The 27,395-nt window shown below is 45.0% G+C and overlaps 1 protein-coding gene across 2 annotated transcripts; it reads left to right on the top strand.

The window, feature by feature from the left end:
• LOC144505249 (programmed cell death protein 4-like) lies at positions 1-27,085 on the top strand. 2 transcript variants are annotated; one of them, XM_078231286.1, is made up of 11 exons: positions 1-260; positions 5,179-5,430; positions 8,198-8,295; positions 10,101-10,214; positions 14,280-14,501; positions 15,943-16,040; positions 19,109-19,220; positions 20,735-20,842; positions 21,585-21,695; positions 23,007-23,146; positions 26,559-27,085. In XM_078231286.1, the coding sequence occupies exons 1-11, from the start codon at positions 233-235 to the stop codon at positions 26,617-26,619; spliced, it is 1,344 nt and encodes a 447-aa protein (XP_078087412.1). In that variant the 5' UTR covers positions 1-232; the 3' UTR covers positions 26,620-27,085. The 2 variants fall into 2 exon arrangements, with proteins under 2 accessions (XP_078087412.1, XP_078087413.1); XM_078231287.1 differs by lacking the exon at positions 21,585-21,695.
• Positions 27,086-27,395: the final 310 nt, after the last annotated feature.

Here is a 27,395-nt window from a genome sequence, read left to right as displayed (position 1 = left end):
TTGAAACGTGGAAAAGGAAAGTTTTCAATGCGGGGGGGAGAGTTTAGGAAAGTTTGTTTTGAAAGCTGGCGAGAGGGGGAAGGAAAGGTTGGCTGCAGACGAAAAGAAGAACTGAAAGTTTTCAAGCCAAATTGTTCACTGAAATAAAGTAAACAGCGGAGTAATTGGGGGGAGGGGGTGTTTTTGCAACCCGAAGACTGGAGAGAGAAATTAGCAAAAAGTGAAGGTGCCAATGGCGACTAAGGTGAAACAAGATTTGGGTAAGCAGAAATTCTGCAGAATTTAAAAACGGGGGGGGGCATTTAATGAATTAAGAGGGAGTGAGAGGAAAGCTGCCAGTCCATTGAGTTCGTACTTTGGGCATTGAACGGCCTCAGTGTTTACAGTTAATGTAATATAAAAGTCTTCTGTTTTTCTTAAAGTAACAGCGCGCCTCCCTTGTTGCGCCTCGGTTATGTTGTGTTGAACAGATTTTGAAAGTTGGCATGGGGGCAAGGCTTTGAGTAGTTGGGCAGAAACGTGTTTCTTCAAGTTCCTGCAATGACCCTGTTCCTCTTTACTTACGCTTGTGTAAAGTCAGCGATGTTCAACAGCTCTGCCAATGTTTGGGCTGTGATCACTTTAAGACGTGATATTTCGTCCAGTCAGCTTAAAAAGGCAGGTTAAACTGATTCACTCAGCTGAAGATGAGAGAGAATTCTTGAAGAAGTTAATGCTTTTCACTTGAGACATGTCACATCTGAATGTCTCAGTGCTGGCAAGTAGAAAGAGATGCACAGTGAGTGGTTGATATCTTGTTAATATCTATTTATCTATTGCACTCAATCACCCCTGACTAGTATCAACTGAGTAAGAAGTTTAACAACACCAGGTTAAAGTCCAACAGGTTTATTTGGTAGCAAAAGCCACACAAGCTTTCGGAGCCCCAAGCCCCTTCTTCAGGTGTTGTTAAACTTCTTACTGTGTTTACCCCAGTCCAACGCCGCATCTCCACATCATAGTATCAACTGACACATAGTTAGATAGGGAGAGATGGATGATGTAAGGTGCATGAGGCCTCATAAGGAGCAGAAATAACCGTATAGATCTTTGGTGCAGAATATGTTTTTGTGCTGCATTAGGATATTTGAAGGAATTGTGAACCCCAGTGATTGATTATGTGAATGGGGCAGTTTTCAGCCATCAGTGAAGTTTTTTTTCAATTAATTGCTGTCTGTGTGGAGTTTGCACGTTCTCCTTGTGTCTGTTTGGGTTTCCACCGTGTGCTCCGGTTTCCCCTCTCAGTCCCAAGATGTGTAGGTTAGGAGGATTAATGGTGTAAATATGCAGGGTTCCCACAGTACGGCAGGGGGATGGGCCTGGGTAAGCTCTGTCGGAGTCGGTGCAGACTTGATGGGCTGAATGGCCTCCTTCTGCACTGTCAGAATTCCTATGAATCATAGAATCCTATCATAGATGATTTCACACTCTGAGGTGGTGTTCAAATGCCACACTGGTTTTCAGTGCATCACATTTTAGTTCTGAGAGTTTATTTGTCAGTTTGCATGAAAGGATTCTCTTTCAGTTCCCCATATGATCATTATAGGGTTTATAGTAACTGTCTAATGTATATAATGGGCACATCTAGTTGGCACCAATGCACTCCCCATAAACTCAAGCTCACCCAAAGCTCTGTTGCCCATACCCTAACTCACTTTAAAACTCAGTATCCCAATGCTTGCTGACCCACCACCTGTGCCTTGATTTTATCAGGTAGGCGGGAATGTCGGGTTGAAGTTATGAGCAGATGAGCCATTGAATGGCGGAGCAGGCTTGAGGGACCGAATGGCCTACTCCTGTTCCTAATTTGTATGTTTCTATTTTCGGAGGGGCAGGGGTGGGAATCGGTTATATAGTTGGAAGGTGTTGGGGGGGAAGGCGGAGATGGTTGTATTGTCGCTCGACTGGTAATCCTGAGACCCAGGGTAATCATAGAATCATAGAAACCCTACAGTGTAGAAAGAGGCCATTCGGCCCATCGCGTCTACACCGACCACAATCCCACCCAGGCCCTACCCCCATATCCCTACATATTTACCCACTAATCCCTCTAACCTACACATCTCAAGACACTAAGGGGCAATTTTAGCACAGCCAATCAACCTAACCCGCACATCTTTGGACTGTGGGAGGAATCCGGAGCACCCGGAGGAAACCCACGCAGACACGAGGAGAATGTGCAAACTCCACACAGACAGTGACCCAAGCCGGGAATCGAACCCAGGTCCCTGGAGCTGTGAAGCAGCAGTGCTAACCACTGTGCTACCGTGCCGCCCTAATGCTCTGGGATATCTGGATTCAAATCCCAACACAGCAGATGATGAAATTTGAATTCAATTAAAAAGAAAAACTGGAATTAAAAGTTTAATGACGACCATGAAAATCCATTTGGTTCACTAATGCCCTTTAGGGAAGGAAATCTGCCATCTTTACCCGGTCTGGTCTATATATGATTCCAGACCCACAGAAATGTGGTTAACTCTTAAATGCCGTCTGAAATGGTCCAGCCAACCACTCAGTTCAAGGGAAATTACGGATGAACAACAAATGTTGCTCCAGCCTGTGATGTCCATAATCCCATGAAAGAATTAAAAAATGTTGGTACGATTTTAAAGTTCTCATTCTTGTGTTCAAATCCATGCATGACTCGCCTCTTTTTACCACTGGAACCTCCTTCTGGCTCACCATTTCCTCCTTTTGTTTATATAGCACCACTAATGTAATGAAACACCTCAAGGGTCTTCACAGGAACAGGAACAATCCTCAGAGGGTTGTGGGTTTTGAGGAGATTTCAGAGAGAGGGATGGGCTCGGCCATTGGAGGGATTTGAAAATGTAGATGTGAATTTGAAAAACAAACAGTTGCTTGACTCAGCTAATGTTCTGGGGACCTGGGTTTGAAACCCACCCTGGCAGATGGTTGCATTTGAATTCAATAAAGAATATCTGGAATTAAGAATCTACTGATGACCACGAAGCCATTGTCAATTGTTGGAAAAACCCATCTGGTTCACTAATGCCCTTTAGGGAAGGAAATCTGCCGTCCTTACCTCGTCTGTCCTACATGTGACTCCAGAGCCACAGCAATGTGGCTGACTCTCAACTGCCCTCTGAACAAGGGCAACTAGGGATGGGCAATAAATGCTGGCCAGCCAGTGACACCCATGTCCTGTGAATGAATTTTAAAAAAGGAGCGATAGTAGGTCAGTGAGCCCAGGAGTGACAGGGAAATGGGACTTGCTCAGCAAGCAGAGGTTTGGATGCCCTCAAGTTTACAGAGGGTAAAATATGGGAAAGCAGCCAAGAGTGTGTTGGAGCAGTTCGAGGTAATGAAGGAATGGATAAGGGTTTTGGCAGTGCATGAGCTGAGGTGGGCAACATTTAATGATGTTGGAGGTGGAATGAGGTGGTCTTGGTGATGACATGAATGAGATCAGAAGCTCATCTTGGGATCAGAGGAACACCAAGGCTGTTAATCTCGGGCTGTTGCACTGGTATAGAACCTATCATGAACAAAGCTCTTTACAACTATGGAAGTACTTTTGAAGTGTCATCATTGTTGTGATGTTGAAAACATGGCAGCCAATTTGTGCACAGCCAGAACTCTGATCTCCGCTTACAGGGCTGTCTGGAGTTGGGTTTGAATCCTGCACCCTCTGACCCAGAGCTGGGAAGGCCACCACTGAGACACAGGCTGGTTTCATTCTTCAATAGGCAGACAATACAACAGTTGCTAGTCAACAAAAAGCAGCAACCTCAGATGTGTGGAACTCTGATGCTTGTTTGAGCAGTTGGGCCTCTATCCAATTGAATCCGCCCTCCTCCCTCCCTCCCCTCAACATGGCCCATCCCCAGTCTGTGACATTACCTGGTGTTGTGAGACTTCTTACATTATTTGGATAGCAGCTTATCATATCGAAACATTCTCAAACACTTTGCACAAATTGCATTTGCTTTGAAGTTCTCTGACTGTTTTGATCTCATGATTTGACAAATCTGCCAGGGTCAAGCACCGTGACAAGTGTGCCAGTCGTTCTTGTGGAGATGTGGAAGGAGAGGGTTGGCTGCTGGAAGGGGAGGGGAGGGAAGAGAAGGGGAGTGGCTGGGAATGTGCAGCTGTTTGACCTGGAATTTAATCTAGAAGGGCAGCTCTCGCATGCAGGCTGCAGTGTAGACTTTACATCCTCATGTTGGTGGCCATCCTTTCAGTCACCGTGTCCTGTCCTTTAGGATTCTCCCTCTGAAATCTTTCTTGTGGCATTTGAAGGATTCCTCAAATTCCTCCTTGAATCCTGCTTTAATCTCTCTCCTGTAAAGCCCATGAAATTTCTTGTTCAGACTCTTCACAGAATAACAAAGCGTTATAATAAAATATAAACATTGAACGTTTATTTGAACTTATCTGAATCCCAGAAACTTGAACCTATGATCCTATCAGATTCCAGGAGATTTATCAGGAGCTCTTGATTTTGATATTAAATTGAGGCCCTGTCTCCCCTCCCCAGCCGTTATTTGAAGTGGAGTTCTTCATGGTGCTCTGACTGATGTTTAACCTTCAAAACCTTGACTCAAAACCAGAATATCTGATCATTGCCCCATTGCTGCTTGTGGGAGCTTGCTGTGTTGAGACAACCTATGAGGGAGTGCTGCACTGTTGAAGGTGCTGTCTTTTAAATGAGAGGTTGACCCGAGTCTTCTCATGATGCATTGTGAAGCAGAATAAGGAGGTTATCTCCCTGTGTCCTAGTCAATATTTGTGCCTTGACTAACATCACAGAAACTTGCCATGTGCAAATTTCCCAAGATTACAACAGTACCTCATTGGCTATCCAACAATTTGGGATATCATAAGATTCTGAAAGGTGCCAAAAATTAATGCTTATTTCATTGGCCAAAATTTGTTCTCCTCTCGTAATACCTCTCTCTTTGCCTCAGTGTCAACTTCTATTTAATAACATTCCTGTGAAGCATATTGGGATAAAAGCAGAAAATGCTGGAAAAACTCTGCAAGCCTGGCAGCGTCTGTGGAGAGAGAAACAGAGTTAACATTTTGTGTCCGTAGGGCTCTTCTTCATATTGGGAGGTTTGGCCACATTATCAATGATATATAAATGCAACTTCTTGTGGTTGTGTTTTGCAGCAACTGACAACTGCGCCCTGACCAAAGATGGAAATAAAGCAGAGCAAGATGGGAGCCAGGTGTCACGAGAGGAGGAGTTGCAAGTAGCACGTCTCAGCGCCAAGGCCAAGAGGAAGTTGAGGAAGAATTCGTCGCGTGACTCTGAGTCCGGCCGCGAGTCCTTCTCTGACAATGCAGAGGCTCCTAGCTCCAAAGGGAAAATGGGAGACAAAAAATCGCGATCCGGGAAAGGCCGTGGACTTCCTAAGAAAGGTAATTGGAAGAGTTCAGGTAGGGGTAGGCAAGGGCGGGCAGGATGTGGAAATCCGAGGGCAAATTATAAGTCTGTCTTTGTATTTGTATTTCTATTTGTTATACCACACAGTATCTGAATCTTACCTGCCCTAAAGATTCAATGTCTTTGCTACAGTGTGGAGTCCAATACTATACACAATACTCTAACAGAGGCCTTATTAAAGGTCTTTACACTTGGACACTTACCTGGCCAATGACAATGAACATGAATGCAGAGGTAGAAATGTTTACCATAAAGGGTTCTAAATGCAGCTTGTGTTGTGAAGGTATAGGGAGGAACAGTGCAAAATGGAGCCTTGGTTAAACCAAGGAGTTATCGCTTTTTGGCCTTTTGGCTAAGATCAAATGTAGTTTTGGCATCCTGCACTTGGTTGAGGTCATAAGGTTACACGAGGCTTCTTTGAAGCAATTTTTTAAAGTGGCACCTAAGCTTTTTGGCTAAAATGCAAATGAGATCAAGCCTTGGAGAAGGTGCAATGCCTGCTCCAATCAGCTTGGATCATGAAGATCAAGCCCATGACAGGAAGTGGGAAGCTTGTCTCGTCAGCTTGGATCGGGAATGTCTCACTTGCTGAAACTTTGAATTGGACTTTAATTGGATGGAGTTGGATATAAACAAAAAAAATAGTTGTTCCAATGCCAGGAGCATTTTGACACAAACTATTTCAATTCAGGTGAGCTTGCTCAGGCAACCACCACTCCTTTACCCTTTCCTGATACTTCACTCTGCAAAATGAACCCATTTGAAATATAAATGGAACAGGAAAGGAGAGATTAGACTCTAATGAAGGATATACATGGCCAGGAATAAATAGATTTATGGATTATTACCTCCAACTCCACTGTGTTATTACAGACATTATGTACGTTACCTTGCAAACTGTTTAACCTCATTTTTAATAGCAGTCCCATTCATTGTATTTTTAACCATTTTATGAAAATCTTGTGCCAAAATCTATTTATTCCTGGCCATGTATGTCCTTCATTAGAGTCTAATCCCTCCTTTCCTGTTTCATTTATAATTCGAATGGGTTCATTTCGCACAAACAGTGAAGCATCAGGAGTGGGTAAAGGAGCTCTCCCTGGTGGTTGTTGAGCAAGCTCACTTGAATAAATTAGTTAAACATGATTTCCCTTTCACAAAGCCACGTTTAAAGTTTATCCATTAGTGTCACAAGTAGGCTTACATTAACACCGCAATGAAGTTACTGCGAAAATCCCCTAGTCACCACACTCCGGCGCCTGTTCGAGTACACTAAAGGAGAATTTAGAGTGTTGACTCTGGCTGATCACGTTATTATTTTCTAAGTATCTTGTTAATAACCTCCTTAATAGTGGATTTTAGCATTTTCCCTCTGAGAGATGTTAGGTTGACTGGCCTGTAGTTTTCTGTTTTCTGTCTGGCTTCTGTCTTGAATAAAGATGTTACATTGGCTATTTTCCAATCCACTTCTGGAATCTAAGGAATTTTTGAAAGAAGTGTCGCCCCTTCACAAAAGGCTGAATTCTGGCCTTGGGTCACTGTGCGGAGTTTGCACGTTCTCCCCATGTCTGTGTGGGTTTCCTCTGGGTGCTCTGGTTTCTTCCCACAGTCCAAAGATGTACGGGTTTGGTTGATTGGCCATGCTACATTGAATCTAGTGTCAGGGGATTAACAGTAAATATGTGGGGTTACGGGAATAGGACCTGGGTGGGATTGTGATCGGTACAGACTCAAATGGCCTCCCTCTGCGCTACAGGGATACTATTATAACCACTGCATCTGCTTTCGCTGCAGCCAGCATAGCAAGTGATTCAGGGAAATGGAAGAAGAAATATGCAGGCAAATTAGGGAAATTGGTAAAAAGCATAGAATAATAATCACGCTGGATTTTCAAATACTCTTAATATAATTGTGAGGTGGAGATGCCGGCATCAGACTAGGGTGCACACAGTCAGAAGTCTCACAACACTAGGTTAAAGTTCAACAGATTTACTTGGAATCACGAGCTTTCAGAGCGCTGCTCCTTCATCAGGTGAGTGATGAAGGAGCAGCACTCCGAAAGCTCGTCATTTCAAATAAACCTATTGGACTTTAACCTGGTGTTGTGAGACTTCATAATATAATTGCCCTGAAGAGGTTGGTAAATGGGATAAGAGAATGGAGTTTCTACAATGTGTGTAAGGCTCCTTTCTGATCCATTATTTAATAAACCCAGCATTGGAGACTTTGCTGTTGGGATCTCTTAATAGGGAATGAATAATCGGAATAAAACAGTGCAACAATTAGGAAACAGTGATCATAATGAAATATGGTTTAAGATATTTGAGAAGGACAAAGATAATGAAGACCGGGTTAATATTTTGGAGAAAAGTACATTTTGAGACCTCGAGAAAATAAAATGGACAATGATATTAGAAAATGATGTAGCGCAGCAATAGGAAATACTTAAAAGAATGTTCCTCAGAATCTCGGCAAAATATATTCTACTAACAGAACAAGAATATAAACAGCTGAAGGGGAAAGGAATAAAGACTTGTTAAGATGAGAGAGTCTGGGAAGAAATTTAAGTGGAACATAAACATTGAGGTGGACTGGTTGAGTCGAATGGACTGTTTCGGTGTTGGGTATATATATATATATTTCATTCTCTGTAATTCACATGGTGTCTGCTGAAAGGTGGCACAGATTCATGTCAGTGAATGTGAGGCCTGACCTCATGCAGATGTTGTGTGTGTTTTGAAGGAGGTGCTGGCGGCAAAGGCGTCTGGGGTGCTGCAGCTCAGGTGTACGATGTGGAGCAGCCTGACATCCATGATCCCAACTATGATGATGATAAACAGGTATTTGTGGCTTGCTCTTAAATGTAGAAAGTCACGGGGTGATCTGTTTGAAGCCTTTAAAATATTGCAATAACTTGATCTTGTCAGAGAAACAATCCTCCTGGTGGAGAACTCTATAACTTTGGATTTATATAGGGCATTGTTGTGTAACCTTATTCCCCTTAGGGCCTTGTGGAAGCTATTGACATTCATCCAGATGCTATAATATAGAGGTATGAAAGGGCATTTGCATATTTACCTATTGTCCTTCTAAGGGATATTATGGGAGATTACCTCTGATTAAAAAAATTGTTGACAAGGGAACACTGAAAATGAGTAGCTGATATTTTATGAAATTAACTTGATGAGATGATAAACTCATCACACGTAATGTTGATGGGCAGTGGCCAAAGGTACAAATAATACTCTCTTCCTCCAGGAGAAAATACCTTTGCTGTTTTTTGAGCTTCTGTATTTGTCATCTTATATTTCATTAGGTCGGTTGGCTCATTGGATCAGTTAGCTCAGTTGGCTGGACGGCTGGATTGTAAAGCGGAGCCATGCCAACAATGCCGATTCAATTCCCCTACTGACTGAGGTTATTCATGAGGTTGCCTTCTCAACCTTGCCCCTCGCCTGAGGTGTGGTAATCCTCAGGTTAAATCACCAACAGCCTATAGTCATCTCAGACTTTGGCAACTTTATATTTCATTACCTTCTTTCTATAGGACAAATATATGTATCATAATGATGTCACTACGTCCCTATGTGTATCCTATTCACACAGTTACTATCATTTAATTTATTAGCTGTCACTCTTGTGTATGCACTTGACATCTTTATCTCTTCCCGTCTTTTCCTCTATCTACACTGATAATTGAAATTTCTACTTTACACTCTGTCACAAAAGCCTGTCACAGTCAGCTACATGTCTGTCTTTCTAGTGCGTTTTCACCTAACAATATTATATAATGCTCATGTTAGACAGATGTCAGCCGTGGTTCAGTTAGTAGTACTCTTGCTTCTGAATCACAAGGTTCAGGGTTCACGTCCCACTCCAGTGCAATACCGAGGGAGCAGTACAAGGCTGGAGGTGCTGTCATTTGGATGAGATGTTAAACTGAGGCCCTATCTGCCTGCTCAGGTGGGTGAAAAACATCCCATGGCACTATTTCCAGGAAGAGCCGTAGAGTATCCCCTGGTGTCCTGACTGATTTTTATCGCTTAGTCAATATCAGTTAAACAGATTTTTTGCTGTTTGTGGGAGCTTGCTGTGCTCAAATTGGCTGCTATGTTTCCTACATCACAACAGCAACTACACTTCAAAAAGTATTTTGTTGGATGTAAAATGCTTTGAGATATCTATTGGTTGTGAAAAGCACTATATAAAAGCTATTCTTTTTATTGGCTTATTCTGTTTAACAATCTATATGTGCTCAGCCTTGCACCGAAGCAATCCTCACATTCGAGCTAGGCCACTCGGGAGTGAAATCAGGAAGCATTTTTTCGCACAAAGCGTAATGGAAATTAGGAACTCTCATCCAAATGGATGTGAATTCTGACTCAACTGAAATGTTTGAGATTGAACACAATAGGTTTGTCCTCCATTGACAGTATAAAAGGATATGGAGTAAAGTTAGGAGAATTGAATTGAAATACAGACAGTCATGATTTAAATGAAAGCAGGGACAGACTCGAGGGGCTGAATGGCCTCCACCTGTTTCTGTGTTCCTCCAGTTTGGTACATTCCTCCTTTGGCCTGCTTGTGTGCTGTGAGAGTGATGAGTTTACAGCTCTGGCAATGATTGATGTTTGGCTTGTTGTAGGGTGAGACTGTTTACCAAACGGTTGTTCCTGAACTGGACGACTGCGAGTTTGAAAAGGCAGTGACGCCAATCATCCAGGAATACTTCCAGCATGGAGACACGAAGGAGGTTTCCGTAAGTGAGATTCCCATTGTTATCCCTTTTCTCTCCCTCATTTCCCGCTTCCACCGTCCCTCCACAGAGACACGTTGTGACCCAAACCTGCAGTCACACCATGACAACTGACTGCACAAATGTTGACCTACGATTGTGACAACAAAAATTAAGATTTTCAAAATGAATGTGCACTGTAGCAAATAAATTTCAGTGTAGGCAAATGTGAGGTCAACTACTTTGGATCCAAAAATGAACAGAATAGAATACTTTCTAAGTAGTCAAAAATACTAGCAATACTGGAGGTCTAAAGAGACTTGGGGATCCAGGTATGTAGATCATTAAAATGTCATGAAAAGGTACAAAACAATTCAAATACTCTAATACTGGCCTAGGGGGTAGAATGCGGTGTCTAGGGGGTAGAAGTCATGCTTCAGGTATACAAAGGCCTGGTTAAGCCACATCTAGAGTCAATGAGCAGTTCTGGACAGATGTTTTCGCCTTTTGAGTGAATGGAACACCAATTTTAACAGAATGGTACATGGACTTCAAGGATTAAATGAGAAAAGAGAGATTAGGATTTGGAATTTAGAGGGCTGAGGAGTGATTTGATCGAAGTCTTCAAGATATTAAAGGGATCAGGTAGTATAGATAGAGAGAAAGTATTTCTGCTGGTTGGAGGGGGCCGAGGTGTAGAGAAAGATCAACTTAATGTGAGGTAGGTCCATTTAAAAGTCTGATTGCAGCAGGAAGAAGCTGTTCTTTCGTCAGTTGGTACATGTCCCCAGACTTTTGTATCTTTTTCCCGATGGAAGAGGGTATGTATGTCTGGGGTATGTGGGGTCTTTGATTTTGTTGGCTGCTTTTCCAAGGCAGCGGGAAGTGTAGACGGAATCAATGGATGGGAGGCTGGTTTGAGTGATGGACTGGGCTTCATTCACAACCCTTTGTAGTTTCTTGCGGTCTTGAACAGAGCAGGAGCCACACCAAGCTGTGATACAACCAGAAAGAATGCATCGTATGGTGCATCTGTGGAAGTTGGTAAGAGTTGTAGTGGACCTGCCAAATTTCCTTAGTCTCCTGAGAAAGCAGAGGCGTTAGTGGGCTTTCTTAACCATAGCGTCCGCTTGGAGGGACCAGGACAGGTTGTTGACGATCCGGACAACTAAAAACTTGAAGCTCTCGACCATTTCTAATTCGTCCCCATTGGTGTAAACAGGAGCATGTCCTCCACTATGCTTCCTGAAGTTGATGACTATCCCCTTTGTTTAGTTGATATTGAGGGAGAGATTATTGTTGTCACAACAGTTCACCAGGTTCTCTATCTCTTTCCTGTACCGTGTCTCATTCAGTAAGTAGTCTCACAACACCAGGTTAAAGTCCAACAGGTTTATTTGGTAGCACGAGCTTTCAGAGCGCCGCTCCTTCATCAGGTGAGTCAGCAGCGCTCCGAAAGCTCGTGCTACCAAATACACCTGTTGGACTTTAACCTGGTGTGGTGAGACTACTTACTGTGCCTACTCCAGTCCAACGCTGGCAACTCCACGTGGTGTCTCGTTATTGTTTGAGATCCGACCACAATGGCGGTGTCATCAGCAAACTTGAAAATCAAGTTGGAGGGGAATTTGGCCACACAGTCAAAGGTGTATAAGAAGTATAGTAAGGAGCTGAGAACACAGCCTTGTGGGGCACCGTTGTTCAGGATGATCGTAGAGGAGGTGTTGTTGCCTATCCTTACTGACTGCGGTCTGTGGGTTAGGAAGTCTAGGATCCAGTTGCAAAGGAGAGCCAAACTCCAGGCCGCGAAGTTTGGAGAGAAGTCTTGTAGAAATAAAGGCTGTAGACTATGAATAGGAGTCTGACATAGGTGTCTTTGTTATCTAGGTGTTCCAGGATTGAGTGTAGGACCAGGGAGATGGCGTCTGCTGTGGACCTATTGCGCTGATAGGCCAACTGTAGTGGATCCAGGCAGTCAGGGAGGCAGAAATTGATTTGTGCCATGACTAACCTTTCGAAGCATTAGAGCCACTGGATGATGGCCATTAAGGCACGCTGCTTATCTGTTCTTAGGTACCGGGATGATGGTCGTCTTCTTTAAGCAGGTAGGGACTTCAGATTGTTGTAAAGAGAGGTTGAAGATGTCTGCGAATATCCCCGTCAGCTGGTCCGCACAGGACCTGAGTGCTCGTCTGGGTACCCCATCCGGGCCAGTTGCTTTCCGTGGGTTGACTTTTGAGCAGGCTGAGACATCAGCAATGGTGACCTCAGATGCAGGTTCATCGGAGGCTTCCAGGGTGGAGGGTGTGCTCTCGCTGACCTCTTGCTCAAAACAGGCATAGACTGCGTTGAGCTCATCGGGAAGGAGTGCTTTGGAGTCGGTGATTTTACCTGCCTTCATCTTGTAGCCTTCTGTGTCTTGCAGACCTTGCCATAGTCGGCGAGAGTCCAGATGGATCTCTGTAGATCATATCTGGCTTTCTTGTATAGGTCAGGGTCACGTGACTTGAACGCCTCAGACCTGGACTTCAGCAGGCAATGGATAACCCAGTTCGTCCATGGTTTCCGGTTGGGAAACACGCGGATTTGCTTCTTTGGCACACAGTCTTCTACACACTTACTAATGAAGTCAGTTACTGTAGTGGCATATTTGTTCAGGCTGGTCGCAGGGTTTTAAAATACTCATCAGTCTACTGACTCTAAGCAGCCCCATAGGAGATGATCTGATTCCTCAGACCAACATTGCACGACTTTCTTTTACGGATTCTCCCATTTCAGATTTTGCTTGTAAGCTGGGAGCAGGAGCTCAGCCTTGTGGTCTGATTTGCCAAAATGTGGGTAGGCGATAGAGTGACAGGCATGTTTGGTATTTGTGTAGCAGTGGGTCTAGGATGTTTGGGCCTCTGGTGGAACAGAAGACTTGTTGGTGGTATCTTGGTAGAACGCTCTTGAGCTTGGCCTGATTGAAGTCCCCTGCCACAATGAACAAGGCCGCGGGATGTTTCATCGCAAGGCCATTTGTGATGGTGTATATTTTGTCCAGCGCGATCTTCACGTCCACATGGGGTGGGATGTAAACTGCTGTCAGGATAACAGAGGTGAACTCCTGCAGAAGGTTGTATGGGTGACATTTTAGCATCGGGTATTCTAGGTTCGGGGAGCAGAAACTCACCAGTGTAGCTATGTCTAGGCACCAAGAGGTGTTGATTAGAAGGCAGACCTCGCCTCCCTGAGCTTTGCCGGAGGCTGCTGTGCGGTCCAATCGGTGGATTGAGAAGCCCTCTGGTTGTAGGGCACAGTCCGGTGAAGCATGTCTCTGTGAAATAAGAGCACACAGCAGTCCTTCAGTTCTCTTTGGAAAGTGGGTGAGTGTGTGAGTCCAGAACTAGGGGCACTGTTTTAAAATTAGGGCTTGTCCTTTTAGGACAGAGATGAGGAGAATTGTTTTTGTCAGAATGTTGCGTAGCTTTGGAACTCTCAGCCTCCACCATCTTCTGAGGCAGAGTCATTGAATATTTTTTAGGGGGTGGTTGATAGATTTTCTTGTTAGACAAGGCAATCAAAGATTATTGGCAGTAGATGGGAATGTGGAATTTGAAACATAACCAGGTCAGCCGTGATCTTCTCGCACGGTGGAGCAGGCTTGAGGGACAGAATGGCCTCATTCTCCTATTTCGTATATTCATGTGATTGCTGTTTTAGGTCATTGCTTAAAACCTAACATTTGGTTAACCATCCTAAAATCACCTCCTGTGGTTTGGTGTCAACTTTTGTTGGTAATGTTCCTGTCAGGAACATGGGATGCTTCTTTAAATGCAAGTTGTTATTGTTATATGGACATGCTTCCAATTTGTTTTCCCCTGACTCTTCAACAGTCTCTATCAGAAACAAGGTGAATTTCCGCAAGTCAGGAGGAGTGGACGGAGATGCTGATTCTGTTGGGGTAATGACAGGAGTGGGTGTATCTGGGAAAGGTGGAGGTAGGTGGGATGAGTAGGGGTTGGAGATGGCAATCACGTATTGACACTCTGGGAATGGGTGCAGCAGTTAGTCGAAGTGCTGGTTTTACACAATGTTGTTGTATCACAGACCCTCCTGGCTCAGCTGAACCTCGGCAGCAAAAAGAGCAAACTCCCGTTCCTGTCTGTGACCATGTCCCTGGAGGGCAAGGCCAGCCACCGGGAGTTGATGTCTCGTCTTCTGGCTGACCTGACAGGAAAGCGGTTGTCAATTGAAGATGTGGCTTTGGCCTTCGACCAGCTACTGCGTGATTTGCCAGACCTCGTCCTGGACACGCCTGAGGCTCCTCAGGTACGTACCAATAATTGGTCCTCTCTGCATCTCCGCAATTAGAGAAAATATACAGTTCCAATGTAGCCGTGGGTTCATGTAGAGGGAGGTCATTCGGCCCATTGTGTCTGCACAGCTGTCCGAATGAGCAATTTATTAGTGCTATTCTCCTGCCATGGCACAGGCTAGGTAAACTAGCCCAACATCTGTACACAAGCACAGCACACTACAAGTCATAAGGCCCATAAGTTGCACATTCTTCCTTATAGATGACTGTTTAATACCCACTTGAAAGCTCTGATTGAAGCTCCCTCCTCCACACACTCAGGCAACAACCACTTGCTGTGCGAGGAAACCTTTCCTCGTATTGCTTTTGCTACTTTTCTGTTCTGTTTTTCCTTCTGTATCGGTGATATGGAACCTCTGGTTAAAAATTGCCTTTGTATTCCAAATGGAGTTGGAGCATTTAATGGGCCTAAGAGATAGCCAGCCTTAACCAGGTCCGATCTGTGCTCCTTTCATTCCAGCTGGCACTTAGATCTCAGCCATGCCAGGAGGGGGCAGAGACCCTCAAGAAGCTTGACACCATCCAGGTCAAAGCAGCCCGCTTGATTGGCACCACATTCACAAACATCCACTCCCTCCACCACCGATACTCAGTACACACTGCTGCTACTATCTACAAGATTCACTGCAGCAATTCACCAAAGTTCCTTAGATAGCACCTTCCAAACCCACGACCAATTCCAGCTAGAAGGACAGGGGCAGCAGATACATGGGAACACCACCACCTGCAAGTTCCCCTCCAAGCCACTCACTATCCTGACTTGGAAATATGTCGCCATTCCTTCGCAGTTGCTGGGTCAAAATCCTGGAATTCCCTCCCTAACGGCATTGTGGGTCAACCAACAGAACAGGGACTGCAGCGATTCAAGAAGGCAGCTCACCACCACCTTCTCAAGGGCAACTAGGGATGGGCAGTAAATGCTGGCCAGCCAGCGATGCCCATGTCCCACGAATGAATAATTTAAAAAAAAGCTTATTGCAGGTTTGTGAGGGATGGTTTTACCCTGGTCAGTTTTTTAATCTCTGCATTTCTCCAACCTGTAAGAAAATCCACATGCCTAAAACCGGATGACATGTGAATCTTGATGCAGTGTGTGCTTCACTGGCCCAATGAGAGTAAGCACATCGGCAAATCTGCTTTATTTATTCATTACCAGCACTGGGTGAAGCCCCAAAGGTAGCTTGGGAGTGGGGGGGGGGTGGGTGGTGAAGTTGTGGAGGAAAATCCCTCGCCATGGTGGCAAGGCATGGGAAGCAAAGTTGCGCAGAATACTGTGTGGGGGGAGTTGTTGTGTTGTTGCGCTGGGGTTTTACTCGGTACCGAGTTTCTGTGTTGGTTTGAAAATGTCTCCGTTCCTTCCTTGTTGGTGGGTAATGTGCTTGTGTTTGTGTGCAGATGTTGGGCCAGTTTATAGCTCGTGCCATGGCTGACTACATCTTACCTGCTGGTTTCCTGAACAGCTACAAAGGAAAGGTTGAATGCGAGCAGGCTCGGTAAGCACGAACAGGCCGGCGGATGCATCCAGAAGACCCTTGTTGCAGAATTTGTCTGTTGTCTGTTTCTGTCAGTCTCAGAGGCTGGATTGGTGTTATGTTGGAGATAATGTGCTCGAGGAGGACAGAGGTAGATGTCTTCTGTCTCCCTCCTCAGCTCCTACACTCCTGCTCTTTCTGAGGGTGACAGTTTCAGTGGCGACTCATTTGGCAGATGAAATATAATGTGAGAAAATGAGGGTGTCCACTTTGGCTGGAAGAGTAGAGAAGCAGAATATTACTATTAAAATGGACAGAGACCACAGAATGAAGTGGTAAAGTGGGATCTCAAATAGTTAGCAGATACAGTTAGGAAGGCATGTGGAATGTTGGCCGGAGCAGCAAGGTAGCACAGTGGTTAGCGCTGCTGCCTCACAGTGCCACGGACCCGGTTCGATTCCCAGCATGGGTCACTGTCTGTGTGGAGCCTGCACATTCTTCATGTCTGCATGGGTTTCCTCCGGGTGCTCCAGTTTCCTCCCACACTCCAAAGATGTGCAGGTTAGGTTGATTGGCCATGCTAAATTGTCCCTTAATGCCAGAGGGATTAGCATGGTGATATGTGGGTTTGCGGGGATAGGGCCTCAATGGGATTGTTGTCGGTGCAGGCTCGATGGACCGAATGGCCTCCTTCTGCACTGTAGGGGTTCTATGATTGCGAAAGGAAGCAGTATAAAAATAGTGGAATATACTTGCATTGGAAACAGTTCAGAGAAGGTTCTCTAGGCTAATTCCTGAGATGAGGATATTGCTGTATGAGGAAATGTTGAACAGGTTGGGCCTACACTCCATTGAGGTATAGAATTTAAATTAATGCGAGGTAATCTTATTGAAACATATAAGATTCTGAGTGGGCTTGACAAAGGAAATGCTAAGTGAAAGTTTCCCTTTATGAGGAATCTAGATCTTGAGAGCACAGTTTAAAGACAAGTGGTCTCCCAGTTAGATAAGGAATGTCTTGCCTCAAAGAGTATAAAAGTTGGGGTCTAATGTTGCAGATGTATAGAACGTTGGTTCAGCCGCATTTGGAATACTGCGTCCATTTCTGGTCGCCACACTACCAGAAGGACGTGGAGGCCTTGGAGAGAGTACAGAGGAGGTTTACCAGGATGTTGCCTGGTATGGAGGGGCTTGTTATGAGGAGAGATTGGGTAAACTGGGGTTGTTCTCCCTGGAAAGACGGAGGATGAGGGGAGACTTAATAGAGATGTATAAAATTATGAAAAGCATAGATAGGGTGAACGGTGGGAAGCTCTTCCCCAGGCCGGTGGTGACGTTCACGAGGGGTCATAGGTTCAAGGTGAAGCGGGGGAGGTTTAACACAGATATCAGAAGGACATATTTTACACAGAGGGTGGTGGGGGCCTGGAATGCGCTGCCGGGCAAGGTGGTGGAGGCGGACACACTGGGAACGTTTAAGACTTATCTAGACAGCCATATGAACGGAGTGGGAATGGAGGGATACAAAAGAATGGTCTAGTTTGGACCAGGGAGCAGCACGGGCTTGGAGGGCCGAAGGGCCTGTTCCTGTGCTGTATTGTTCTTTGTTCTTTGACTCAGAGTTTGGAATTCTCTTCCACAGAGAGCTGTGGAGACTGGGCCATCGGGTGTGTTCAAAGTCGAGTTAGAAGATTTTTGGTCAACAAAGGAGCCAAGGGTTATGGGGGATAGACAGGAAAGTGAAGTCAAACCCGCAGTCAGATCAGCCAAGATCGTATTGAATGGTGGTACAGGCTGAATGGGCCAAATGGCCTACTGCTCCTATTTCTTATGATCTAATGGACAAGGGCTTCGAGTTTTTGTCCACACTGGGGGCTCTGGCCTCCACTCCGAGGCTCCAGTCCCAAACGCAGAAGCCTAGATTAGATTGCGTTGTGTCAGCTGGACATTGTAACAGCAGCACAAGCCCACTTCCAATGATAGGAGAAGGCTCAGCAAGGACCTACATACATTAACTATAGATTTTCATTCTAATACATAAAACATGCAGCACAGAAACATGCCATTGGGCCCAACCGCTCAGTGCTGGTGTTTACGCTGCACATGAATCTGCACACAGCTATACCCTATTCACTTTCCCTTTCTCTTTCAAGTATTTATTTAGCTTCCCCATAAATTCACCAATACTATTTGTCTAACCTGCACCATGTGTTTTAAAATATATTTATTCTTTCATGGGATGTGTGTGTCACTGGAAGGCCAGCATTTATTGCCCATCACTAATTGCCTTGAACTGAGTGGCTCGCTAGGTCATTTCAGAGGGCAGTCAACCACATTGCTGTGGGTCTAGAGTCACATTTAGGCCAGAGAGGATCAGGATGGCAGATTTCCTTCCCTATAGAACACCATTAAACTAGATGATTCTTTTACAACAATTGATAGTTTTGTGCTCGCTACTACTGAGACCAACTTTCAATTTCAGATTTTTCAAAAGTTTAATTTAAATTTCACCAGCTGCTGTGGTGGGATTTGAACCCACGGCCCCAGAGCTCTAGCCTGGGCTTTTGGGTCAGTAGTCTTGTGACATTACCACTGCACCACAATCTCCCTACCCAGAGTGCAATGCACATTCTCATCACTCTTTGCATAACAGAGGTGTTTCTCCTCAAATCCTTGTTGCATTTATTATGGACTGTCTGACATTTGTGACCCTGATTTGGACTACCAATAGACAGAAACGTCTTCTCTACGTCTATCTTATTAAACCCGTTGACAATTTTAAAGACCTCCATCAGCACCCCTGCACCGCTCCCCTCTCTTCGCCCCCCCCCCCCCCCCCCCCCAACATTACTCTTTTGTTTCAAATGTACCATCATTTAATACAGAGCCCAGAACTGAGAGAGTTTCATTTGTTCGGTTTAATGGACATTGGACATTTGTTAATGTCGACACCACTAGGGATTGTAAAGGAGCAAGGAGATTGAGGGATTCATCTGCACAATTCATTATTGGCTCCTAAGTCAAGAGTATTGATTGTGCCTCCCATGCCCTCCCTCCCACACTAATCTCTTATGCCTGTTTCTCACTAGCGTGGCGCTAGACAAGGCCACATTGCTGCTGAACATGAAACGAGGTGTGCGTCTGGACAATGTGTGGGGGGTTGGAGGTGGCCTGAGACCCGTGAAGCAGCTTGTCAAAGAGGTAAGACCGCCTGTCAGTGGAAGTGGGAAGATTGAGGCAGTGAGTGGCCAGAGGGGATGGGGAAAGGCAGCGAGAGGTGACTTCATGGGGTTTCCTTTTCCAGCTGTAAAGAAGCTTCTCCCACCTTTGCCTCCACAAGGCAATCAAACAGGGAACTACATGACCTCTGTATCAGTCATGAGCCCAGATATAATACACTTCTGCGGACCCTTAACACTTAACCTGAGCTCCATCACCAGTGGAACTGGTCAGAATGTGCGCTGCACATGTTCTGACCTCGACATGAGGTGCTAATTACATCACATGAGCCTTATTTCCAAATTAAAAGAGGCCTTGTGGCACGCATCTGTCCAGACATCCATCAGTAGTCCTTTTCACAATGGAGCTGGGTCCATCACTGATGGTAATGGAGTGCCATGGTTTCTGATTTCACTTTCAGATCTTTACTATGGGGGAGAAACTTTCTCACTGCAGCAATTGTCACTTCATCGACCTGGTAACTTCTATGTAGAAATTCTTCTTGGGTCAAATTGGCTAACTTAAGAGCAGTTATTTGTAATGTTTACACAATAACCTGTTGCATCGGTAACTACTGAAATCCATTAGAAATAAAGGTCTTGTGTTTATATAACGCTTTTACCATGCTAAAGATGTCTGAAAGCATTTTGTGGTCAACAAGTAGTGGTTAGCACTGCTGCCTCACAGCGCCAGGGTTCGATTCCAGGTTTGGGTCACTGTCTGTGCGAAGTCTGCATGTTCTCCCCGTGTCTGCGTGGGTTTCTTCTGAGTGCTCCGGTTTCCTGCCACAGTCCGAAAGACATGCTGGTTAGATGCATCGAACATACTAAATTTTCCCTCAGTGTACCCGAACAGGCGCCAGATGTGGTGGCTGGGGAATTTTCACAGTAACTTCATTTTAGTGTTAATGTAAGCCTACATGTGACACTAATAAATAAACTTTAAAAAATCCTGAAAGGACATTACAGTTGGAACATGGTTAAATATGGCAGCCTGCTTGTGCACAGTACACAGTTGGTCGTGGTTCAGTTGGTGACACTCTATCTGAGTCAGAAGGTTGTGGGTTCAAGTCTCATGCCAGGGAATTGAGTATAAAATCTAGGCTGACCATGTGAGAGGGTGCTACAATGTCGGAGAATGAGATGTTAAATCTAGAATCTCATCTTCCCTTTCATGTGAGTGTGGAAGATCCCATTGCACAACCTCAAGCAGGAGAGCTTTCCCCAGTCCCCTAGCCAATATTTATCTCTCAACAAAACAGATGTTCAGGTTGCCGTCTCGTTGTTTGTGGGATCTTGCTGTGCACAAATTTGCTGCGATGTTCCCTGCATTACAAGTGTGACCAGGAAATTCTTTGATGCTCTGAGGTCAGGAAAGGTGCTATATAAATGCAAATGATCCTTTTGTTAGAGCATGCACTGTTTTAAGTGGAAGCTCTGCTGTATACACTAACAGAAGGAGGTGGAATAGCAGTAACCCTTTAAACTCTTCACCAGATGAACCTGTTGCTGAAGGAATACCTACTGTCTACAGACACAGCTGAAGCTGGGCTCTGCCTGCAGCACCTGGAGGTTCCCCACTTTCATCATGAGCTGGTCTATGAGGTATGTCATCCTTTGCCTCACTGGGTAGTGTATCCATCTCCTGCCTTAGCACAGAGTTCAGCTGTACTCCCTCAGCCCCTCACACGTTTAAATACAAAAGTAAATAGTGCAGATACTAGAAACCTGGAATAAAAACACAAAATTCAGAAAATAATCAGTCTGGCAGCACTTGCAGAAATATAAAAGACCATTGGCTTGAAACATTAATTCTGATTCTCTCTTTGCAGATTCTGCCTGCCCTGCTACTTTGAGCATTTTTCTGTTTCCATATCTGCAGTATTTTGTCTACTGTTGAGTGCTGGCTGCCGTGTGTTGTTCCAGTACCTCACCCTCGACTCCGTGTCATTGAGTGCCTACGCTGGGTGCCATTGTTTGGGTGGCACAGTGGTTAGCACTGCTGCCTCACAGCACCAGGGGTCCAGGTTCAATTCAGGCCTTGGGTGACTGTGTGGAGTCTGCACGTTCTCCCCGTGTCTGCATGGGTTTCCTCCAGGTGCTCCGGTTTCCTCGCACACACCAAAGATATGCGGGTCAGGTGGACTGGCCATGCTGAATGCATGGGGTTACGGGGATAGGGCGGGAGGGAGGGTCTGGGTGGGATGCTCTTTCAAAGAGTAGGTGTAGACTCGATGGGTGACCTCTTTCTGCACTGTAGGGAATCTATGGTCTCTGTCTCAGTCCTAGTGCCTCTGTGTCATTCTCCATGTCGCTGTGACCGTATTAACTCTACTCTGCTTTGCAGGCTGTGGTGATGGTTCTTGAATCCACCAGCAGCAACGCCTCTCACCTGATTGTAAAACTCCTGAAGAGTTTCTGGGAGTCTGGCTTTGTAACCCTCGATCAGATGAACCGGGTGAGTTTGCTGAATCCGGCTCAGCACTTCATGATCCTGCTTCCCACTGGGGGGGGAATAGCATCAGAAGGAAAGTCAGTTGCAAATCAAAGGACCATTCAAATATCTTCTGAGCCACCTCCTCAAAGTCATACAAACAGGAAGAGGACATTGAGCCAGTCGTATTGCTCTGAAAGAAGTTTACAGTTAATCCCACACTCCCCTGGTCTCCCTCTCCATAGTATGGCATATTTCCTGTTTTCAATTATTTATCCAACTCTCTTTGGAAGTTACTGTTGAATCAGCTTCCATTGTCTTTTTAGACAGTGTCCTTTGTTTCTCCCTAGTTTCGCTATTGATCTCTTCATAACTTTGAACTTCATTTCTCTCCGCATGAGCCTTGTGATCTTTTTCCTCCTGCCTGCAAGTTCCTGACAACATATTTGGCTGCAGCAAGTTGTGTTAAGGGGAGGTGACAGCCTCATGGTATTATCGCTAGACTATTAATCCAGAAACTCAACTCATGTTCTGGGACCCGGGTTTGAATCTCGCCATGGCAGATGGTGGAATTTGAATTCAATAAAAAAATCTAGAACTAAGAATTTACTGATGACCATGAAATCATTGTCGATTGTCGGAAAAACCTGACTGGTTCGTTAATGTCCTTTCGGGAAGGAAATCTGCCGTCCTTACCTGGTCTGGCCTACATGTGACTCCAGAGCCACAGCAATGTGGTTGACTCTCAACTGCCCAACAAGGAATGGGCAGTAAATGCTGGCCAGCCAGCAACGCCCATGTTTCACGAATGAATTTTAAAAAAAGGCGAGCAGGGTGACTTTCCCCTGAAGCTAAGATTGGTTTTGAAACCTGACTAGTCTTGTTGGAAAATAACAGCTGAGGCATCCAGTACTGAAGTGACAGAGCTCCTTTTCAGAGACGGACATTGCCAGAGCAGTACTGAGGAGGTGCTGCATTCTGAGAGATGCTGTCTTATGGATTAGATGTAACGCCATCTGCTCTCTTGGGTGGATGTAAAAGATTCTATGCTGCCTCTTTGAAGAAGAGCAGTGGAGTTCTCCCTTACCATATCCTTGTATTCTTTCTTATCCCTCAAACAACGTCATTAGAACAGATGATCTGATTGAGTCACATTGTTGATTGTGGGAACTTGCTTTGCAGAAATTGGATGCTGCATTTTGTGTATCGTAACAGTGAATTTTCATTGGCTGTCAAGTGCTTTGGAATGTCCTGAGATTCTGAAAATGGACTCTTTCTACGTTTGACTTATTAAAAACACCATCTTTCTTTCCACTTTCTCTCTCTTTTCCACAGGGATTCATGCGAGTGTTTGATACCATTCAGGATATCAGTCTAGATGTACCAAACTCTTACAGCACTCTGAAACAGTTTGTGGACCATTGCCATCAGCAAGGGGTCATCACCAAAGCACTCCACGATCAGTGCCCAACACGGTAGGACATGACAATATATGATTGTTAAGGAGCAAGCTGACACTTAAGGAGTTCAGTGCCATTAAATGGACCTTTTTGTGTATACCTGAGTCGAGGAAGGTTCAAACATCAACTCCCTGACTCCCCAAAGCCTGTCCACCATCCATAAGGCACAAGGTGTATGATGGAATACTCTCCACTTGCTTGGATGAGTGCAGCTCCAACAACACTCAGGAAGCTCGACAAAATCCAGGACAAAGTAGTTTGCTGGATTGGCATCCCATCCACCACTTTAAACATTCACTTCCTCCATCACTGACACAGTGACAGCAGAAGCACTGCAGGAATTCATCAAGGCTCTTTAGACAACTCATGACCTTTACCACCTGGAAGCACAAAGGCAGCAGATACCTGGAAACACCACTACCTGCAAGTACCCCCCTCCCAAGCCACTCATCATCCTATCATAGAAACCCTACAGTACAGGAAGAGGCCATTCGGCCCATCGAGTCTGCACTGACCACAATCCCACCCAGGCCCTACCCCCATATCCCTACATATTTTACCCACTAATCCCGCTAATCTACGCATCCCAGGACACTAAGAGGCAATTTAGCATGGCCAATCAACCTAACCCGCACATCTTTGGACTGTGGGAGGAAACCGGAGCACCCGGAGGAAACCCACGCAGACACGAGGAGAATGTGCAAACTCCACACAGACAGTGACCCAAGACGGGAATCGAACCCAGGTCCCTGGAGCTGTGAAGCAGCAGTGCTAACCACTGTGCTACTGTGCCGCCCTAACTTGGAAATATATCACCATTCCTTCACTGTTACTGGAACTCCGTCCCTAACAGCACTGTGGGTGTACCTACACCTGCAGCAGTTTAAAGCAGTGGTTCACCACCACCTTATCAAGGGCAATTAGAACATGGGCAATAACTGCTGGCCAGACAATAATGCTCACATTCCATAAACGAATAGAGAATTACTCCAATCTCTTAACTGGTAGTCTGGGTGGAAGTCAGGGATTTGCTGGCAGTGCAAGATGTTTAGGAATGGGCTGGAGTGGAGAAAAATCAACCGTGGTTCCCATCTGGTTTTGGCTTTAGTAAAACTTTCCTGCCCCTCTCCAATGATTTCCTCTTTCCTTTTTATAATGATGTGGAGATGCCGGCGTTGGATTGGGGTAGGCACAGTAAGAAGTCTCACAACACCAAGTTAAAGTCCAACAGGTTTATTTGGTAGCACAAGCTTTTGGAGCGCTGCTCCTTCATCAGGTGAGTGAAGAGTTGGGTTCACAAACAGGGGACATAGGCACAGACTTAATTGAGTCTGTGCCTCTGTCCCCTGTTTGTGAACCCAACTCTTCACTCACCTGATGAAGGAGCAGCGCTCCGAAAGTTTGTGCTACCAAATAAACCTGTTGGACTTTAACCTGGTGTTGTGAGACTTTTTATAATGTGGAGAACAGAACTGAGCCAGTTTCATTATCACCAGGAACTTTAGAAGACCCAAGAGATTTACAGATCCAGGTACACAAATCTCTAAATGAAACAGCTGCTGCAAAAAAAACAATAAAGAAGCTAATGGTATATTTATTTCAAGAGGGCTGCAACATAGAGTTGCAGGTTATGCTTCAGCTGTACAGAGTCTTGGATCGATCTTACCAAGAGTATTGGTATTCAGTTCTGGACCCTGCACCTCAGCAAGGATATATTGTCGAATACAATGTACAGGGCCCCAAACCAAACCTTTACAAGCCACTTCCCCAAGGGTGAAAGTTTGATATGTGTCCTCTATTTTAACTTCTACACTGACAACAGCTTACATTTATATAGTGCCTTTAAGGTAGGAAAAATATCTAAAGGTGCTTGACAACATAATTGGATAAAGAATTGATACAACCATGTCAGTGATAGCAGGTCAGATGACTGACTGCAAGCATACTGAAAGGGATAGGTTAGTGTTGGGAGTTTTAGGGAGGGAGTTAGAAACGTAAGCAATGATGGGAAAAAGAAGTCGGGGAGGCAGAAGAGATTGGAATTGGAGGATTACAGAAATTGTGGGCAGGAAGAGGTGACAGTGATGGTGAGGGGTGAGACCACGGAGGGATTTGAACACAATGGGGGTGAATTTCAAAGTGGAGGCGTTGTCAGACTGGGAGTCAAGTAGGTAAGTGAGCATAAAAACGATGGGTGGCTAGGACTTGGGGAGAATTAGGAGACGGGCAGCAGAGATTTGGATGAGCTCAAGTTTACAAAGGCTGGACAATGGGAGATTGGACAGGAGAGCATCTGAATAGTCAGGTCTGCAGTTGACAGAATCCTGAACAAGGGCTTCAGCAGCCAGAGATCCCATGGCAAGGTTTTTTTAAACTGTGTTTCATTCAAGGTTATGAGGGGAGGTGGCGGTGTAGTGGTATTGCCACTGAATTAGTAATCTAGAGACCCAGGGTAATGCTCTGGAGACCTGGGTTCAAATCTCACCATGGCAGATGGTGGAATTTGAATTCAATCAATAAAAATCTGGAATTAAAAGTCTAATGATGACCATGACTCAATTGTCGTAGAAACCCATCTGGTTCACCGATGTCCTTTAGGGAAGGAAATCTGCCATCCTTACCCAGTCTGGCCTGCATGTGACTCCACGGCGACGGGTCTGACATTTATCTGCTCTCTGAAATGGCCAAGACAGACACTCCTTTGTATCAAACCCACTAGAAAGTATTGCAGTGGTTCAACAAGGCAGCTCACCACCAATTGGGGATGCGCAATAAATGCTGGTCCAGCGAGCGATGCCCACATCCCATGAATGAGTTTTTAAAAAGCGGCAATGGAAATTGCTGGAGACTTATTTATTTTTGCCAGCACTCGTGGAGGTGTTGCCTCGTATCGGAGTGGGATTCCACAAAGCTCCTTCAAGCATTTCACCCAAAGGGGCACTTGAAGAAAGTGCCAAAAAAATTGACAAAGATTACCAAGGTTACAATCAGCAGGAAAAAAACCAGATCAGTTTGCAATCTTTTTCTCTAGAAAAGAGAAGGTTGAGGGTTTTTTAAATTGACGGTATTTTAGGGTAGATGTAGAGAAGGTGTATCCACTTGTGAAGGAGGGATTGGGTGGCTAAAACTAGGGATCTTGAATCACAAATGATTGCTAATAAATTAAATAAGGAATTCAGGAGAAACGTCTTTTAACCAGTGGTAAGAATGTGGAACTCACTAGCATGTGGAGTAATTGAGAAATTTGAGGAAAAGACAGATAAGACCCAGTATCAGATTTGTTTAATTTCACACTCGGTGTAGCACCTTGGGTGTTTCCACTATTATATGTTGTTCTTGTTGCAGCTTTTATTTTCTGTGAGGTTGTTATTTTCTTTGTTCCGTGTTGAATGTTTTCCTTTTATGTAAATTTATTTTTCTTCCCCAGTGAAACCAGGGCCTCGGTGAGTGAGGACATGAGGAACTGCCTCGTGCAGGCTGCCCAGTAGAATCCGGCCTACAAACGTTGGAAAAGATGCACCTTAGCAGAGTGGAATGTTCACCATGTCTGAGGTGCAGCAAGGGTCACATTTGGGTTCTGCAGAATAAACAGAGGATGAGTCAGACGCGAAGGTTCCAGTTAATTGGGACGCCTTCCGGGGTTGTGGTTTTAACAACAGCAGACTTGCTAAACATGTGGTTTTGAACTCTGCTGTGTCTTGCTCCAGTTTGATCTGCGCTCAGGTCTTGGGGAGTCAGCACTCGAAAGTTGGGTTTAGACCCAAGGTCAGTGCATTGTGAAACTTTGAAATGTTTCCTGTTGGGAATGAGTGTACTTTAAAGAACAATTTTTTTGAAGATTTATTTTACTCTGGTTTGTCGCATGTTGCAGAATAGAAAAATCAACTGTGTAATTGCAGTTTGGGGCGAGTTTTATTCTTTATAGTCACTTAACAATAAAAGTTTTGCATTTCATTACTAGAGACTGCATTTCTATAATCCAAACAACCCTGAGAGCAGAGATGGATTAACACTCCGGCTAACAGGACCTGTATCCGGAGTCAGAGGTGGATTAACACTCCGGCTAACAGGACCTGTATCCGGAGTCAGAGGTGGATTAACACTCCGGCTAACAGGACCTGTATCCGGAGTCAGAGATGGATTAACACTCCGGCTAACAGGACCTGTATCCGGAGTCAGAGGTGGATTAACACTCCGGCTAACAGGACCTGTGCCCTGGGTCAGAGGTGGATTAACACTCCGGCTAACAGGACCTGTGCCCTGG

Source organism: Mustelus asterias, chromosome 16 (genome assembly GCF_964213995.1).
Source record: "Mustelus asterias chromosome 16, sMusAst1.hap1.1, whole genome shotgun sequence".
In the NCBI taxonomy this organism is placed as follows: domain Eukaryota; kingdom Metazoa; phylum Chordata; class Chondrichthyes; order Carcharhiniformes; family Triakidae; genus Mustelus; species Mustelus asterias.
Note: the sequence above shows the minus strand (reverse complement) of the source record. Positions and strands in the feature narration are given on the sequence as shown.